This window comes from Anopheles merus, chromosome 2R (assembly GCF_017562075.2).
Source record: "Anopheles merus strain MAF chromosome 2R, AmerM5.1, whole genome shotgun sequence".
NCBI lineage: Eukaryota > Metazoa > Arthropoda > Insecta > Diptera > Culicidae > Anopheles > Anopheles merus.
In genome coordinates this window covers 8,339,888-8,358,901 of record NC_054082.1, presented here as the reverse complement: position 1 = coordinate 8,358,901, position 19,014 = coordinate 8,339,888, and the positions used below count along the sequence as shown (strand labels likewise).

The 19,014-nt window shown below is 46.5% G+C and overlaps 1 protein-coding gene across 15 annotated transcripts in view; it reads left to right on the top strand.

Annotated features, from left to right (window-relative positions):
• The window catches only part of LOC121589497 (peripheral plasma membrane protein CASK), a 204,708-nt gene that overhangs the window by 1,273 nt on the left and 184,421 nt on the right, over positions 1 to 19,014 (top strand). For 7 of the 15 annotated variants that reach the window (XM_041908459.1, XM_041908460.1, XM_041908455.1 and 4 more), the window contains exons 1-2: positions 2,837 to 3,103; positions 3,969 to 4,468. In XM_041908459.1, the coding sequence (XP_041764393.1) occupies positions 4,410 to 4,468 (59 nt within the window). In that variant the 5' untranslated portion in view covers positions 2,837 to 3,103; positions 3,969 to 4,409. Of the gene's footprint in view, positions 1 to 170; positions 395 to 467; positions 579 to 614; positions 635 to 2,836; positions 3,104 to 3,968; positions 4,469 to 19,014 lie in introns of those variants that run through there. The other 8 variants (XM_041908449.1, XM_041908444.1, XM_041908446.1 and 5 more) reach the window with 6 other exon arrangements.

Here is a 19,014-nt window from a genome sequence, read left to right as displayed (position 1 = left end):
GCTCTCTCTCTCTCTCGCTCGCTCGCGGGGAAAACCGCTTGCGTACGGTGTGCGTGATTTTCCCCGGAAAAAACGGTGCGCTCCCGCACAAGGATATACGCGCTCACCGTCGCATCGGATTGTGTGTTGTGTTCTAGGTGGATCTTAGCGCTGCGTGTGTGAAGGTTTGCTGCCTGTCTGTCGGGTCGCTTCTTGCGGGCACCTTTCACTATCGTGTTTTCCTCAGCGGTTTTACTTCCCAAATCAAACAGAGCTGTTCAAAGAAAGTTGTGAAGCTGAATAAAAGTCGTGTGAAAAACGGGCCATTTTCCCCGTTCCGCCTCTGCCCCGCTGCAAAGTGGGCGCCACTTGCTTTCCCGTTTTTTGTGTGGCTGTGAAACCCGAAGTGAAAAAGGTAAACGAAACTCGCTGTGAGTTGGCTGTGTGTGTGTGTGTGATGTGTAGTCGTGAAGTAACTGTGAGCTTTACGGGAGTGTCTACAACAGCGTACCGTGTACTACACACCAACCGCACCATCTCACACCGAGGCCAGACCGAGAGCCAAAACAAAGCAAGCGACAATTTTTACTTGTGAACAGGTTAAGGCCAATTTGAGTGGAAACGTTTTCTGTTTTGTTCTTTGGTAACGTGTGCGGTATGCGAAAGAAAAGGCTTTCCCCCTTACTGTTGACCTAGTGCAGCAGTAACAGAGCATGCGAAAAAAGACGCCCCACCCACCCATCGATACGACCCATCGAGGGTGCGAAAGCAGACCAAATTCGCGCGTGTGTGTGTGTGTGTGTGAGAGAGAGAGAGAGAGAGAGAAGGAGTGAGAGGATGAAGTAAAAAAGGGAGAAATGTAAATCAAATGTAATGATGCTTTCATTGCTAGTTCTAGGAGAAAAGACAATTTCCATTTTCTTCCCCCAAAGTTTGAGAGGACATTTCGCATAGTTTCGACCAGCACCACCGCCTCCTTTGGACCGTGCCTATGAAGCAGGCGTTAAAATATCCTGTGAAGCAACCCCGTTCCCAATACACCACCACCCCGTTCCCCGTACGCGTGTGTGTATACGGCAGCTGCGCGAGTGCAAATTCTAGTATCGCTGGTGTGTCTGTGTGTGTGTGTGTGTGTGTGTGTGTGTGTGCAAGTCTGTAGGTTGCTAGGTGTTGGACTCGTACGTACGGCCGTCTATATGCGTGTGTGTGCGTGTATGATTTGTGTTCGGAGAAAATGTGTAGTGGAATATTGCATCCTTTTTCCCTTGCACACTGAACTTTGGCGTGTTCGTGTGTGTGTGTGTGTGTATGTGGAGCAAAAGGGTTGCGTGGAGCGTGGAAGTAAAAAAATCGTGTGGCTTGTGATGTTTATCTGTACGCGCATTGCCAGGAGGGGTGCGAAGGGAAGGGTTGGGGGAAATATCCTCTGGTCAGAGCGATTTGCGTCCTGGTGGGAGAAGGGTTTCGGTTTTACCAGGAAAACATTTGGCCTTCGCTGAGTTCCGGTGCAAACGTTTGAAGGCAACCGTGCTGTTCCATCTGTCAACGAGGTGCTGAAACATAGCTACACTACTGTGTGGCCATTTGCCACCATTTGTTTGTTTGTAGCTGTTTGATAAAGTGTTTGAACTAGTTGCGCTAAAAATGTATGGAGCAATTAAAAGTATCGACAATAGTTCATTCATCAAATTTCCCCAGGAATACTTTTGTCATGGGAATACTTTTTAATGTCACCGGGATTTAATAGGATGAACAATGGGGAAAATTATTATTGCTTCAAGATGAAAATCACAGCACAGCTTAATCAAATCAGAGAGGAGGATAATGAAACAAGTTGTCAGCTTTAGCCTGAATTTTCTTTCGGGATTTTGGGGGGCATTTGTTCCGTCCACTTGTTAGACATGACGGTTGGTATATCCTCAGGGTATTGTTAAAAGTTTGAACCGTGTTTTCTAGGAAATTTGAAGATCCGAGGAATTGAAATGATTAGACATTAAAGACACTTTCTCGATAAAACATAATTTTATTCATTTTTAGCTTTGTACCCTTGTACACGGTAATGTTCTTGCGCTTATCTTTTGCTAATCTTCTTCTATTTGGCGTAACGTCCTACGCGGACATGCCGGCTTATACAAGGCTTTCGAGACTTTATTCATTACCACGTAGCCGGATAGTAAATCCTTGCTACGGGGGAACGATCCATTCTAGGCTTTAACCCATGACGGGCACATGTTATTGAGTCGTTCGAGTTGACGATTGTACTACGGGACCGCCCTAATTTTATTATTTATTATTAATTGTTTTATTATTTAATAATGTACTTTTATGCACCCAAGTAGTGTACCCGAGCTTGTAAGGCAGTGGTATACTTCCGAATCAAGCATTAAAAGCATTAAAAACAATGCTTGAGACAGTCAAAAGTTAAAATAAAATTAATTTTCAATATGAAGCTAATTTTGAATGGAAATTAACTCTCAACAAATGTTGTTAAATCAAAACGAAATCTTCCACAATACCTCATAAGTTGACAGGCGATATTGCCGGACCCCGCGCCATCCTTTCAGTGGTGTTGGTGGTGTTGGTGGCAGGCATTCCATGGTGTGGGTGCTATTGGTGGTGAGTACCGTTTTCGAGCTGTACGTGAGTAGTAAGTCCTTGGTGTCGGGAGTTGGCTGGCAAAACTCCGCGCCTTACAACACACAGCATCATTTCGCATCGGGCGGTGGGCGTTCGGTAAAGGCACTCTCGCCTTACAGCACACAAAACCCTCCGTGGGTGTGTGTGTGTGTGTGTGTGTGTGTGTGTGCAGGTGCGCTGGTGAGTGGTGGGTAGATCCTACCGAACCTTTGCTAGGAACCCGCACAACCATCCGGCACTTGTGACCGGCGAGACGACTTCGACAACGGCAACGGATCGTTCAGTACAGTACGGCAGCCACACCAGTGCGAACACGGGCACCCCCGGTCCGGCAGCTGGCCCCGGCATCAGCACCCGCATCTGCCGGGTTGGCTGCCTCCCATCGCGGCAACAATGAGCCAAGCAGGGTGCAAGTGCAGTTGTGCGTGTGCTGTGCGCATTGTTTTCCGTTTCGGGATGCGAGAAATAGCAAAACGAGGCAAAACGTGTAAGAGGTTTTCTTATTGTAACGGTTCAAGTCACGGTTCGCCTGTTGGTCAGGGATTCGGGACGCGGGCGTCTCGGTACGCGGTAGGGCTATTTTTAGCAGTCCCGAGTTTATTAGACCCCCGGTTGTTTGGTGTAGTTGAATTTTCCATGCTTTGACACGGCTCTGTACGCTCCTACGCCGCCGCCGCCGCCGACGGAAACGAGGTTGTTGTGGGATTGATTGAAAGTGACAGTGATGTGTGCTGCGAGTGTGGGTTATTTGCCGGCAAACGCGGACACATTGTGGTACAGAGACACACATACGCACATACCATTACATCGAATTTCGTGACGCGATGCAAACGAGAGTGTAAATGGTAGAATTAATCGGTGGCCGGTTGCTGACCGAATCGGTAAACATAATTCGGAAAATTGAATCACATTTTCCCAGCAAACCGGTAACCGATTGCCAAACAGGCCGACCCGATCTGGAACGAGGTGGCAAACGATCCGTTACAGTGCGAGTAGGCGGTGTGTGTGTTTTCTTGGTAATTAATCGAGCTAGAAAAACAGATCATGTTTCGCTTGGGCCGCGTAGCGCTGGATCCAATCATTTACTACCGTTTCGCATACGCTTCGTGTTTTCCCAAGGTCTGGTCTGGTTTTGGGAAGCTAAATAAATAATAACAGTGCGCCAACAGGACGCGTGATTTGACCGTCAACATACGGTCGGTCGGTCGGTGACGGGCAGGGCAGATGATTTTGCCGAAACATTTTCCGCCAGAGAGATCCAAATTCGACACCTTCATCTGCACACGCTCGTGTCTTCGTGGTGCTTTGTTTATTTATGCATTATTTTTCACCCCCCCCTCTCCTCTCCCTAGTTTACAGTGCGTCCTGAGAGCGTCGGTTGCAACAGCAAAGTGGTGCAGCGCAGTGCAGTGGCGCAAAGTGCAATAAACTGAACGATTCTGTCGATCGGTCGGTCGGTTCGGTGGTGTGTTGAGGCCGTGAATCGGTTCGGTCCGCGGTGAATGTGCGAAGGTGAATGTCACAACCCGTTCGTTACGGCGTTACGGTGCAACAAACATACAATTGTGTACACAAATAATCGCAACAGATAAAGCAAATTGTGCAGCTCGCCCGTGTGCGCGTGTTGTTGTGGGCTGCAGAAAGCGATTGTGTGTGTGTGTGTGGGGGTGTGTGTTGAGGTGTAGTTTTTGGGTGGAAGAGAGAAAAAACACGGCGCCAGATTACTATCGGCCCCTGGTGGAGTGAACATAATCAATCACAAGCGTGCGCGAGGCAGCGGACCGTTTGACAGTATGGCCGACGACGAGATTCTGTTCGACGACGTGTACGAGCTGTGCGAGGCGATTGGAAGGTAAGCCGTTATGTCATAAAACTTAATTAAAGTCATCTATCAATCCGAAGCATGGTAGAATCACTCCTTGTGAAAGGCTTTCGTTGCCTGCCTGCCTGTGCAATCGAATGCAAAGGGATTTTTGCTCGGAAGAAGCAATGAACTCTTCCCAAAATTCCGCCGTATTCCTTCACTTTGTGTGCTCGAAACTTTTACTCCTCCGCAGAGAATTTTACAAACAAATACTGCGCCAACAAACGTACGGGTACGGGGTTTGTGTGATAGATAGGTCATGCGCACACATCCACACATTCACACATACAAACGCACACAAAGTTTGCCGGAAGTTCTAATGAATGCACTTGGGAGGACGGCGTCGGTAACCACAATGCACCCGTCGTCATGTCCGGAGCCCGGGGGAAAGTTGCTAGGAGGTGAATACGCGAACAAAGCGGCCTATTTGTGGGCACAGAATAATTTGAGACGACATGGTACGAGGAGAAAATTGGCGAACGAACTTCTGCATGCAATCGTCAGTTGTACTCTGAAAGTTTTTTTTTTATGTTAAATTCTTTTCGCTTCTGTGTTTGGTGGATCTGAATACAAAGCGATGGTTTTACGGAGTAAAAACTAAATGCAAAGGATAGTTTTGGAATGTTGTCGAATGGACTGACTTCATCCGCTTTGGAAAAGAATAAAGTTACAGGGGGTTTTCCAGGAGTTTTCATAGTTATGGGAGACTTTCTTGACTCTTTCTTGTGGGAAACGAAATTCATTTGATGGTTATTGGATTCAAAGTGGGACAGGCTTATTGAAAAATCTTATTAGATTTATTCTAAAACTGGTGCTGTAGCGTCCAATTCCAATTAGATAAAGTTCATCTGCTGTTAGAAAGAGTTAACAAAAATCCCCACAACGGTAAGAATCCCTGAAAAACCCTGGAAACGTTTCAGAAACGTTTTCAGACAGGACATCATTCGTACAATGCTTTTGACAGTATTAGAAACCCAAATCACATTTCCTAATCAAATTGATAGAACGTCTGCGCTATGTCCTATGCCTCCTTCAAGAGAGCATCCGGATCGGCCTTGGGTGCATGTCGGTGTTCGCGCGTTGCAAAAATTCAAAGCTACAACGCATCGCACCGTGTCATCAAGTTTACGCATTCCCGCTGCAAGCTCTTTACCCCATTTGACGGTCGGGGTAATTGCTAAAGTTTACAACCCCCTTTCCCTAGGTGGATGGGTGAGTGCAATGGTTACCATTGGTGGGCGGGCGGAAAATAGCAACGGAAGGATATGCAGCATCCGATTTGCGTAACGAGAGCCCTTAACCTGGATTGTTGATACGGGTGGGAAGGGTGGAGCGGCGGGCTGGGCAACCGGGGCAAGCCATTTGAGACAGCCAGCCCCCATCGGGCCAGGGTGCCAGATCCACACGTTGTTTGGGCTGTGAGTGCTACGGGCACTCAGTTTGCTGCGCATGGTCGGCAGCAGCAGGTTCGGTAGTAGCTCAACCAACCACCAAATCGTGACACCCAGCTCTAGGCCAGGGTGAGTGTTTGTCCCTAGTTGGGATGGGTGTGCGAGTGTATGGGTGTGAAGATTGGTCCATCCTTTCAACGCGTTACATCGACCAGTGTTTGTGTATGCGTGTGATGGAGAATGCTGGGATTTTTGTTGTCAGTAAAGGTAGCGTCCTTCGGTGTCTTTCGGCTGGTGCTGTGTTGGTGTGGCATAGGAAGGGACAGTGTAGCAGTCCGTGCTGTCATCACACATCGAGAAAGTAGCGATCCGTCCAGAGGATGGTTTGATGTTAAACTTTTCCATCTGCGTGAGACAGAGAGAGAGAGAGAGAGAGAGAGGTTCATGACGTCAGTGGGCTATTATACTCCGCTGCGAATCAGTTTAGGTGGAGATATCCTACCCGTACTCTGTTTCGCTTAAGGTGAAGACACACAAGAGCTCCAAGTTGTGCGGCCCAAACCAGCTGAAATGCTTCGGTTACAGTGTCTATTTTCTTTGGCACTTATCGGAGCTGGCCGGGGCGGGTGACTACCTACTCGCCCACAACCCACGACTGCTTCGGTGTGTCGTTTTTACCGGACGACTAGCATCATTCCAACGACCATCCGGGCGATAAGATCTCGCATCGGTCGATCTTAAGATCACGCCCATTGCAGAGCGAGGACGACGGTGGCGAAAGAATGGTCCGAACGGAACGGAGCCGGGTATGGAAATTGGTTATCATTCCGCTGTGCGCTGCTACAGTTTATGCTCACCTAGCGTGCTGCGGGCCGAGGGTGTATGCCTTTTAACTGTGCCGGTCGGGTGGGTCGCCAACCTCCCGGCGGGCTGTGTCTGTCGCTCGCAATGCTCGGAAAATGGTAGAGACGCTCGATGACACTTGAAATTATGGTTGAATGATTTCGCCGGCCCTCTCACTCGGCGCACGATAATGATATCCTTGTGTGAAGGATTACGGAGCGAACGAAATAAGATTCCAATTACGGCGCTGCTGCTGTAGCGGGTGTACCGGGGGGGGGGGCCGGTATCTTACCATCACCATCGCTCGAAAGTATTGTTAAGATGTGCTTCCGTCCCATTTCGGTGCGGCAGTAAGATGCTGGGAAGTGTACGCGCAAGCATAATGTAATAACGTGGGAAAATGAAAGGAACCGGGCAGGAACGACGACGAAGCGGAAACGAAACTAAACTATGGGTTCATTCCGTTCAATATTACCCCCTAACTGTGGAAAGGCTGTAGGAAGAGGTTTGTGCGTGTGTGCTGGATGGTTGGTTTTTCGCTGGCGCAGATCCGTTCGCTTTACCTTTTTCTCCCATGCTGCTCATGTAAAGAAGTAAATAAATAAATGAAGCACACACCCAACGTATCCGGCACCTTCGAGTAAGAGAGAGAGAAAACATTAGTATTTTTCCGGTTCGAGGAGTGGAATTTGCTATCGAAAGGCGAATGTGAAAGAGGTCGACCGCGCAATGGCGCCCGGGTGGACCTTTCGGTTTTTGGGGGTAGCAACCGGAGATTAAGTGTGAAAAGCATGATTAATGGTCGCATGCATTGTGGGGTGGTTCATATTTTGCACACTCTTGCTCCCCCCGCGGCGAACAAACGGACCGTTTACCGTGGTATGGCGGGCTGGATGTGCTGTGCTCGGTAATAATTGCTTTCGACAGTAGCACGCAGCGCACTGGATCTTCGCATCGGCCGTGCGAGGGTGGATTAATTGCGTGGTGCGTGAATGTGTGCCACTCATGTGATTCTTTACACTAGACGGGGCGTGGGGTGAGGAGGGGGGGGGGAAACAAAGGAGCGCTTGGAATGGGATGGTTCATGTTGTGGGTTCGGTTGGGTGGTCGGTACATTAGGTGATAGAGCGCGCTTCGGTATCAATAATCGCATTGCTCTTCGCTAAATGGTCCATTTTATGCTATTTTTTTGTCGATTAGGTGCGTGGGGAATATAATGATAGGTAATGCTCATGAAGAATGCAAGAAATAAATCACAGCTCCTAATGCTATAAAGCTCAAGGAAAGTGAATAGCGCGCTAAAAGTGAATGGTGGATTTTTCCCTTTTTATTATTTTTTTATTCAATCGGAAAGGTATAGAATATTTGTAGTCGTTTGCTACATTTTTTCCATTTTACAAACATGCAACACACACACATGCTGAAGCGAGCGTATCGAGGCAGCGGGGAAGCAGCACTGCGAAGCTGCTTGAAGCTCCTTTTCCATGGAGGCGCCTGGTGCTCCATTACAAAGCGATCGAGCTTTCGCTGAATTCATGAGAAAAAGGGAAAACTCGCTCGAGCTAGGAAATTCTAAGCGTTAGACCACGCTTTGGGGTTCGGTGTTTTGTTTCTCTCAGTGGATGGGCGACAAAATAAAAAAAAAAACAACTTCATTTTGCGTCAAACTTTTTTCGAAGCTCATAAATATTAATTGCGTGCATCCGGAACACGGTTACTGTCGTTTCGCTTTCGTCGGCGCTACTTATCATCTTTCAATTTGTAGCCCCAAAGCGTGCCCAATGCTAGCCGGTTCGCTGTCTGCTTTCCCTTTGCTTTTGTTTCTTACCAACCAGTGGGACGGGCCCTGTAAGAGCATAACGGATGGACGACTTTTTAATTTCAATTTCTGGCAGTTTTGAACACGTTCGCGTGGCGTTTTTGTGTTTTGGGGCGCGCGCGCGCGTGAGTTTTTTTTTCTTTGTCCCACCGGAGGGACAGTCGGTGCTGTGGGCGAGATATTGTCACTGCAGTAAACTGGTGTAATCGATTTTGCGAAGCAAACATTTCAACAAGCTGCGCCGCTCCTTGGCGCTACCGTAAGGGCCATTTCAAACAACATTCGAAGAAGGTAGCGTTCGCGGAAAATGCCTTTGAATGACAAGCGGGCAGGCAGGCAGGCAGGAGTACAAATAATCAAAGCCCCGTTGCGATCACGGTGGTGCTTATCTCCCTTAACAAGCGACTGATGCTTGCTTGTTCGGAGTTACGTAATCGGAGGCGTGGGCGGGTTGAGTTTTCGCTTTGTTTATCTCCGCCTTCGGAAGAAAGCTTTCGCTTCGTAGAAAAGAAGGTAGCGATAGCTTCCGAGAGCAACGGTACCGTACGAAACTACTACAGCGATGTAGCGTGGTGTAGGACAAATAAAGATAAACGATGATGGGACCCTCCCCGCTCTGACACAATACCGCAATTCTCAACAGCACTTTTTCCGATCTTCATGAACTTTCCGTTTTAACACGTGCGTCCTTGCGTGTGTGTGTGTGCAGGCCAAGGGTTGTGTCGCGTATCGGATGCGGATCGGATTGTCGTGCGGTTACCATCGCGACATGATCAATGGCTGAATGTGGGATTTATGGAAAAGTTTTGCTGCACGCAGCTTCTTATGCTTGTGTTGCCGGCAGCGGCCGCCTTCCCAAATGTCGTGCCTGAGAGTGTGTTTGCGGTTGTGCTGCATTTCCATTTCGGGCGGTTTCCGTTTCCCGGGCCGACCCGGGTACGTGACTAACGAGCATTAAAATGTATGCCAAAGTTTGCTCGCTGTGGTCGCCGGTCCCACAAGTACCGCCACCCCGCGTGTTGGAAGAGCAGTTGATGTCCGTGAATGGTTGATTTTGGGTTTTTTGTTTGTGTGAAAGGCTCTGGTTTAGTGCGCGTGTTGTGTAAGCGCGATTCGACTATTCCGGATCGAAGTGTTTTTCTTCCGTTTCGTTACCTTGTATCCCTACTAGTGATGGGAAAAAAGAAGTTTGGTGAAGTTCTGATGTCGATTCCGGATAGTAAGTCTGAAATAAGTTCCCGGAATCGATACCGAAATCGGCTCCGGAATTGGCTTTGGAACCAGAATCGGTTTCGGAATTGGAATCGGAATAGCTACCAAATCAGAATTGGCTTCGAAATCAGAGTCAGTTTCAGCATCTCAGTAAGAATAGGCGTTTGGGTCCACTGGTTCTACGCATTGCGATTCCCAGGTCGATTCCGATCCTGGAACTGATTCTGATTTCGAAGCCGATTCAGATTCTGCTGCCGATTCCGGATTCTGAGTCGGCACCGAAGTCGGATCCGAACACGGAATCGGAATTGGGCAGGAATTGGTCAGGTTTGATTTCGAGCTCCCATCACTAATCTCTACGACGGCATTCGCTCGATTTGATTGCGTGCTGTCATGTTTGCAAAATCGGAAATCGGGCACGGCTTCTTAATAGAGCTGCATGTTGCAGCAGCAGACGTGACTTGTTTTGCAACCGCAGCTGTTTGCGGCACACCGCCAGCGCGCGAGTGTGGTGTATATGTGCCTACGTACGTGTGTGTCTCTTCACTGTGTTGACAAACGTTTCCCTCCGATCAGATGGAACACGATCAATCAGGATGGGAGGAGAACCGGGGAGCATAAAGACACTGGCTCGAAGCTTTTGGGGACAAAAAAAGAAGTGTCATGCTGCGAGCTGAAGTGAATTGATTTACTATCGAATCGTTCGGGCGCAGAAACGAAGCTAAGAAACCAGAACGGAAGAGATTTTTTTTAAGAAAAAGAACATAAACTGTACACGGAAGGTAGGTGTGAGAAGACGGAACGGAATCGGGTGGAGATTTGAAATTACAGGCTGTGTTTGTGGCCGCTGGCACAAACTAAAACTCTGACGAAGATTTATAGCGATGGTTGCCGCCGCCGTGTGTATGCCTGGTCGGTAAGGTGTGATGGGTGAGTTACATATGGCTATATTTATTGCTTCACCGACCAGCAATCGAACCATGGCTGGCCGGCAGCCGTGAGTGTGTTTGATGCGGTGCAATATCGTACTTGACGCTGACAAATCGAATTTGTGTCGCTTTTTTTGTTGTTTTACTGGCGAGCGCTCACCGTATCGATTGCGAACAGCCGACGGCACTTCGTGATTCGTGATCGAACTGTATTATTTTATTTCTCGTTTTGCTTCACCTTCCTCCCCATCTCTCCCTTTGACACCTACGGGATATGCTGGAAGCTGATAAGTCGAATGCATTAGTGTCGGCTTTTTCCTTTTTGCGGGAAAAGTTTCGCTTCCACTGCTCGACGTGTGTGTGTGTGTTTTGTTGCTGTACTGCGTTAGTGCGAAGTACTCAGTGCAATCTGCCCCGGGCAGGCTGAAGCCATTTTTGCCAAAAAGTACTTTACCGGAAAAAGCGAACTGATCTAAAAATGGGATCCAACGCAGCGATGCGACAGACGCGCGTGACAGAGGCAAAGGGGCTTGAAACAAAGTAAAACATATGTGCCCTGGGAGGCACACAACATTTTTTCCTTCCTTCCTTTCTCGTTTCGGACGGCCATTTTCCGTGCGTCAGTGCGAGTGAGTGTGGGTCTGTTTTTCCTTCTACGTGTGTTTTAGCAGCAGCAGCAGCAGCAGCATGGGAAGGTCACGTACCCGGTACAAACTGGGAAATAATTGATACGCGATCCCACAAGAGTTGAGAGTGGAGTGTGTGTGTGAGTGTTTTTTGCCTTTTTCCCTTGGCCGGGCTGTGAAACGACGACCGGCGAGTCTCGTCAGGCCTATAAGTGCGAACAGCGGCGAGACTCGGCACCAGAACACGCCCGGTTTCGTGACACACACACACACACGACGTATGGTAGCGTTGAAAAGTTTTTGGACGTCGTTCAAAAAACATTCTTCTGATCCGCTGCCAACCGCTTGAAACGGGTGCGGCGATAACGGAAGCATGTTTGTAGTGACGCCGTTGTACCGGTGACCCTTTCCTGGTTGGGGAGAATGCGTGAGCCACCTATCTACGTGCGCTCAGTGCAGGTGAAAGAAACGATCAAGACGTGTGTGCGCGCGTGTGTGTCCATTATTTGGTTGTATGCAGCGTATAGGAGCGCAAACATATCGCCAGAGTGCACCTGGACGTGAATTTGAAGAAAGCATAAGCAGGGCGCTTTTCTTGTTTTGCTCCTTTTTTTTTGTAGAAATTCAAAAGACTGTGGACGGCAGAGGGTTTTGTATTCGGGATCCGTTCGGTCGGAAAACGGGGTAACGCATTTTTGGATCCCATACTACAAGCGGCTGGTGAAGCAAAAGTTGATCCTACTGCAATAAGACGTTATGTTCATACTGGGAAGGATGTGTTTCTCTTGCTCTCTGCTACTGTCACTCTCTCTATCTCTTTCTTTCTCGCTGTTGTGTGCAAGGTTGAGTATGTTAATATTACATCGTTCGCATGATTGGAGAAAACTGGACCCCGTTTATAGACTTTGCTCCGTTTGCTTAGTTCCTTTTGGGTAGGAAATTGATTATGAACTACAACTGCTTATAGAGCTGGATATGAACAGCTTGTGACGTGCTTGCTTTCTGGAATATTGAATGGTTAAAGCAAACATCAAGCGTGATTTGGTAGAGCGTAGTCAAATGAGAACAGGCGAATTTCTGGTTTGCATTCCGACATTGAAAACCCCGGCAGTTTCTTTCGTTCATCATAATATGTTTAAAACGTCAGTGCAAGGATATCTAGTAAAATACACTTCTCAACGGTATTCAGTTACATATAAACTATTTCATAACATAGTTCCATGGTAGTGTGGTCAAAATTCCGACCTAATACACCAGATTGCCGTGGATTGCAAGAAGTTTTTATTACGAAATTTATTGGAATGATTTTGAAAGACCAATCACACCAAAGCGGTTTGGGTACGGCGTTTGATATGAACATTAAAGGATAGTAGCAAAATGAATAATAAGAACTCAATTTCGGCTGTTAATTAACAGTTAACATCAAAGTCCAACTGTAATAGAATGGAGCGTTTCTCTTCTTGAATATTTATAAACTATTTGCTCTCACTTCAGTTTTTTTGTTCATACTGTTTTCTTTGTTCGTTTCTACCGGTAATGGTACGGTGGAGATCAATTAGTTTTCTGCTAGTCTCGTTAGTCCCAGCTTGTCGAACCGTTTACTTTTTAACTCGACATGTTGAACTATATTTCCTTTTCTTTATTTTACTTACCCCTTTTTGTACACGCTTTTACGTACGCTCAAAGATGAAGAAATGGAAACGCTTTTGTTTTCAGACCCGAAGCTGGCTGCGTTTTCTGAGCGAGTGTTGCATATTTCAACGTTAGCTGACGCTTGAAACAATTGTGTACACCTACTGCTGAGCTCTTCATTTGCTGCAGTTAAATGTCGAGACCTTTCTTAGAGCTCCTTCCCCTATTTGTCCGTCCCTTCGCGGAATCCAACCAACGAATGTCGTAACATTTCTCTCATATTTCGTTTCGAACATTAAAAATTCATTGGATCAAATATTCAATGGCTTGGTCTGACTTCGGTTTTGACTTTGTCGACGCAGAGGAAAAGCTTCGCTGTTGCAGCAGAGAGACAATAACAAAAAAGGATGGAATGGAGAAATTTTCCACTTGAACCGTTTTGCTGTTTTGGGGGTTTTTCCACTTTTGTTCTCCTCGAGCACCACCACCCTTGTGGAAGGGGAGGTTATGAGCAGGGGTGAATGTGTGTGTGTGTGTGTGTGTGTGAGAGAGAGTTTGGTGTCTCGGGAACATGAAAGAAATTGTCCTTTCTCTATTTGCAAAAGACTCGCCCCTAAACCGGAATGCGGAACTATGCGTCTTTTCTTTGTCCATTTCATCCGCCATTAACCGGGGACATTGGGGTGGAAAATATTCATCCAAAACGGGGCATCCGGAGCGGTACAGGAAGATGTTACGACTGCTGGGTGGGTCTCGGGTAACAAACGTTAAACTTTGTGTGAACCCCTTTTTTGCAAGCGCGTTGCCGATTTATGCATGTATTCTAGAGTGTTTTCTCCGTCTGTCGTGTTGTGTGTGCGGCGGTTTTCCCGTTTTTGTTGCTGTTGCTTTCACAATGCTATCATCTTACTTGGGGTCGGGCTAGATTTATGTTCTTCATCGTACGCCGTGTTGAGGCGAATGATTTGGCACCGGTGAGCTTTTCGGGCTCGCTGCTGCTATTCTTTTTGTTTTCTCTCTGGGGTGGCTGAAAGAACGGTTGTACATCTCTGCACTGGCATCTTGACGTGATATGATTCCGAGGTGACGTCCTACGGTTTGAAGTGTTGCGAGGAAAGGATAAATTTAGAAACTGTTGAGACTGGAAAACATGCCAAAAAGCGCACGGGGAGATGTGTGCGATATAAATAAACGAAACTGTTATCAAAACGTAAAGGGTTCCAATTTCCACTCAGGTTTAATCCTTTTGACACCTTTTCCCGTGGTGCTCTGCATTGCTTGCTTGGTGAACGTGGGTAGCTGTCATGTTTAGAGCCTTTTGTTGCTGTGCTCTACCCGGGACTCTTACACGCATCTGTTTGAAACCCCGCGAGTGATATACTATATTTTGTCATATCTTCGTTTGTGCGAATGGAGTTTCCTTTCTTGCTGATCTTTCTTTCTGAAAGTGATCAAAAGTAAACTTTTCCGCCCGATTGTGCTGTGTTGGAGCTTTTTGTTTGCCACCGTTTAGCGCACCGAGCGAGTCGGGTGTGAAGGGTTTTGGCAGCACACAAATTGAAGGATGATCGTCGCCGTAGTGGTAAAATCATTTTCCACTGAGGGGGCGGGTTGTATGGGGATGGGGGGTCGCATTCTTCCCTTTCTCGGTCGCCGCACCATCTGCACCGTTTATCGTTTTACCGTTCACTTTTATGGCGGGTATCATTTTACGGGCTTTATGAGTGAAAGTGAAGTGAGGGTTGATTGAGGGTTAAAACACAACGATGGTCCCCACAGTCCCCGGAAGTTAGGGTGCCAAAGGTTGCCAGAGGAGTTTGCGAGCAGTGGTGCAATACCCCTGCTAGGTTCAGGGTTTTTTTGTCGTTCGTTTGTCTTCCTTCTTTTCCTGGGTTTGTCTGCCTTTTCCAGGTTTAAAGCACGCGTGGATATGCTTTTTCAAGATACCGCTCTCATGCTGAAGTTAATTGAAGTGGCTTAAAAAGTGTTTGTAATGTGCGCGATAACGAAGGTGTTCTCGCGACTCTTACCTGCGTGTGCCTGGGCTGTAAAAACCTGTGTCCAATCCGTATGTTTTGTGGATGGTGGCTTTGGGGGTGAAGATTTTGGCACCCTTTGCATCCATTAGGCTTCAGCCTTTTTAGTGCTCATTTTATGTAATTGTGGTTAACAACGGGTTTTGCTATAATAAAGCATGTAAATTGTTCTGTTTTATGTGCGAGTTGGCTTCATACCTGGCTAAGAGGATGGTTTTTGTGCAGAGGTTTAGACATAAAAGCTTAAAGTTGTCCGAATGAAAGAGACAAAAGCGTCAATGAAAGGAAATAGGAATCACGGATTAGCTCTGTTTGAGAGCTTATTATTTAACTAGAAACGTTTGTTTGACTTGTATCTGATTTGTAGAGATTTTTATTTAACAGAATCGGCCATGATTGTGAATGATTATTTTCAGTCGTCATTTAATTTTTATGTTTTACATTGCTCGGACTAGAATGATATGGTATAATTTGCTATGAAACTCAACTAAATCTGAATAGAATTTGATTGATTATCATTTCATCGTGTGAGTTGACCGTCATTATATTGAAATGAGTGTATGAAGGTCGACGGATAGACCTACCAAATTTAACTCGGGATTAGTGGCTTTCAGGAATGAAATGGAATGCGGTATGATGATTTAACTATGTTCCTTGAAACAAATAATTAAAACATCCTTAGGACTTGCTGAGAGCGATTTTTCTATGGTTTTGAATATAGAAATTTTTAAAAAGAGATTATTGTGTTTATATAATACATTCAATTATGTGGATCCTAACGTCTCTATATTTATGGTTGTCCGATTCATGCTACTACTGTATAGCTAGAAATACTTATTTACCCATAATGTTATCTTTTATTGTTTCGTCCTAGTGGGTTTCAACCCAAGCAATGTCTGTCGAATGTTAAAAAACGTAAAAAAATGTAAAATGCACTAATTGAGGATTTTCATTCCGTGGCGCTCTACCGCTACATTCAGTAAAGTTTGGGTGAGAAACGGCCAAACAATGCAAAACATAGTTGCTGACACTGCGTCGATGACACGGTACTCTGGTGCAAGCCTGCAAGCAAACAAAAAAAAGGGACAATTTTACGGTAATTATGAGCCTGGCTGCAGTGTCACAGGAAGCTTGGGACACAAAAGCAGCGAAATAACGCCAGTAGTAAGAGCAGAGAGAAGATGATGATGCTAGCAGTAGTAGTGGTAGTAGTAGCAGCAGCAGCAGCAGCAGCATTGTCATTGGCAATAGCAAGACAAACGAGATTGGCCCTGTGGCATCGACGGTTGGCTGAGTTGCCAATACGGCATGATTCGTGCTGTCCGCGTCCACGCAAGCTTCTTATCGAAACGGCACCAAGCACCGGTCGGACACGGAATCACTGTGACAATGGCTGTTAGCTGAAGCTTGGGGGATAGGGTCGTGTTTCGCGACCTGATCATCACCGTGCAAGGGAGCTGGCGTGCTATGTATTGCTATTTTTTCACACACTCACTCAAACAAGCACACATACACCCGCGAGTGCCAACGATAAAGTGAATGCACAGCCGCTGCCCGGAACGGCGGAACGGCTCGAATCGCGGTTCGTTCATTCGTGAAGCTCCCGTCCGGTGCATGCATACGTAGATCACTGTCATTAGCCGAGGGATTTTCCTGCTTTTCCGGCCGTGAGCCTTTTGATAGCGTTGACGTGATGTACTTTTTCTTTGCTTTTTCCCGTGTGACGCGTGTGTGTAAAACAGGGGGTGTTTGTAAATGTTCTGACAGAATGCGAAACATTTGTCTTCTTGTTCAGTTCACTGTTCAATGATGTGTTATTCTACTTGTTTCACTAGTTCACGTACTTTTTACACTAATTTTCATTGGAATCGTATACAAAAAAAACTGATTTAATTATGAGGCTATCGAAGTTGGGTTACGTTAAGTTTCATTTTTCTTCAGGAAAATAACCATTATCATGAAGAATCTTTAATTATATTTATATCTATATTTTATTTATTTATTTCGATGAATTTTGTTCGGTCGGTCAGAAATGGGTGAAATAGATAAAATCTTAAGTTCTAAATTTTAACCAACTCAGCCATCGTCCAATATAGTAGGATGTCGTATGGAGTGTGATACATAGTACCTTTGCAACTCCAAATTAAAGTACTGCCACATGCTAGAGCTGCCTACAGCTGCAACCGAAATTGAGTGACATAATAGCCACTTGTCCTGTTGTTTCCGTGGCCCACTGGAGAGTGAAGATTGTGCAGCAGAAATTAATTTACTGCATCCCGGTTTGCTTCCCGGCCTTTGGCTACCGGTTTTCGGAAGACAACACTTGTTCCAAGATTCATCCCATCACGATGCTCCACTAGCTGCAGCAATTGCACAAGGTGAAGTTCCAGCACTACGGCACACACCCCGGCAGGAGGTAAATTGAGATAACATCTGCAAAAGCCCGCCCACTGGAATGATCGTTTGTGGAGATGAATTGATGATGGCCACGGTCACCAGCCGCCATCAAACGCCGAACCGAAAGAGGGGGATAGAGGTAAGCACAAAATGGAAGCGATCGGTAACGTACCATCAAATTGAGTAGATGGTATTTGTCAAAGAGAATCAAAGGAGTTGTCAGTGGGGCTGGCAGCATTAATGAATGAGACGCTCATCGGACTAACAAATCGAGCTCTGGTTCGTTACGTCAAAAGTTTTCTGATGGAGGATAGAATGATGGTCCACTGCGTAGGCATTGGATGGAGGCTGCGGTTGACACTTAATAAGTGCAGCTTGATGGTTACGTTTTCGGAACGGTGTGGACAATATCAGGTGGGAAGAGGCGCTTGAATCTAGAAAGTTAAATAAGGGTTTTGAACCAAACACAGTTTCTCGCATGAGATAATTTCCCTGGAACTCGTATTTTGAATGTTGAAGATCACTCACAACTCTTCTTGCTTTAGTACATTTGCAAGAACACGCTGTTGTTTTATATTTTCCCGCTAGAAGGGACGCCCAAGCGTCCAGTTATTGCTGTAAGCACTCTTGTTAGAAGAGTGAAATTCAAAAGATTAGATTCAACCCTGCTCGGTTTGGATACGGCTCAGAAGAAAGGAGAGTGCCGGTGTGCCATAACGGGCGATACTTAGTCGGTAAAGCACCTCATAACAGGTCCGGAAGAACGCACTCGCACGCAAAGATTCGGAAAGGTATTGTGGTGTAAGTTGCCTACACAAAACCGCAACGAAGCATGCCCTTCGTAATGGGTGCTGAAGGGTACGTTCGTTACTACCTATTCCCCAAGAAGCAAAAGAGTTCCGGCTTGTCTCATGTTTGTGTGTGTGTTTGTGCCGCCTAAAGACAAGTTTACGTGTTGAAGGAAGACAAGAATAAAGTTCGATGAAGAACAATAACAATATTTCAGGATTTTAAGCACCTATCAACCTCATTCGTCTGGTGGAGAAACCCCCTCGAAAGGCTTAAACCCTAACGCTCGGCGTCCTGCCTCGTTAGGTGTCTTCCAAAGGGAGGCATTTTTCTTCTCTTTGTTGCTCTAAAGTGTTGTTCTAGCCTGCAGGCCTGGTCGGATCCCCCTTTCTCCCTCCAGTAACGTACGCATTATTGGCGGTATCACTAACAAGCTGAGAACCGTCGTTGGTAGGCATGGCCCCATACGATTTGACCTTTACTGTCGTGGGAAATATGAAATGTTGGTGGCATCGGTGACGCTTCGGCACGGGTAGAAACAGTTGGTCAGACGGCACAAAACGGAAGCCATAAATGGTGAAAAGTTTTTTGCTGTCGTGCAGGCAGGGATCTAGTTTTTGGTGGCCCGTTTAGCGACGGATTGTGGTGTATAGGAAGAGAAAGTGAGAGTGTGTGAAAAATCGCGAAGCCATTAACTACATGCTTTATGTGGCACCTTTTTAGTGGACATGGGACATGGCGAGGGCGGCTACCATTATTGTCTGGTGCTACGCTTTTCACAAACTTTGACAGGGGATATAGAAAAATTGATGAGCTTTTGTTGCCGTTGTTGTTGATGCTGTCGTATTGTTGGCTTCAGT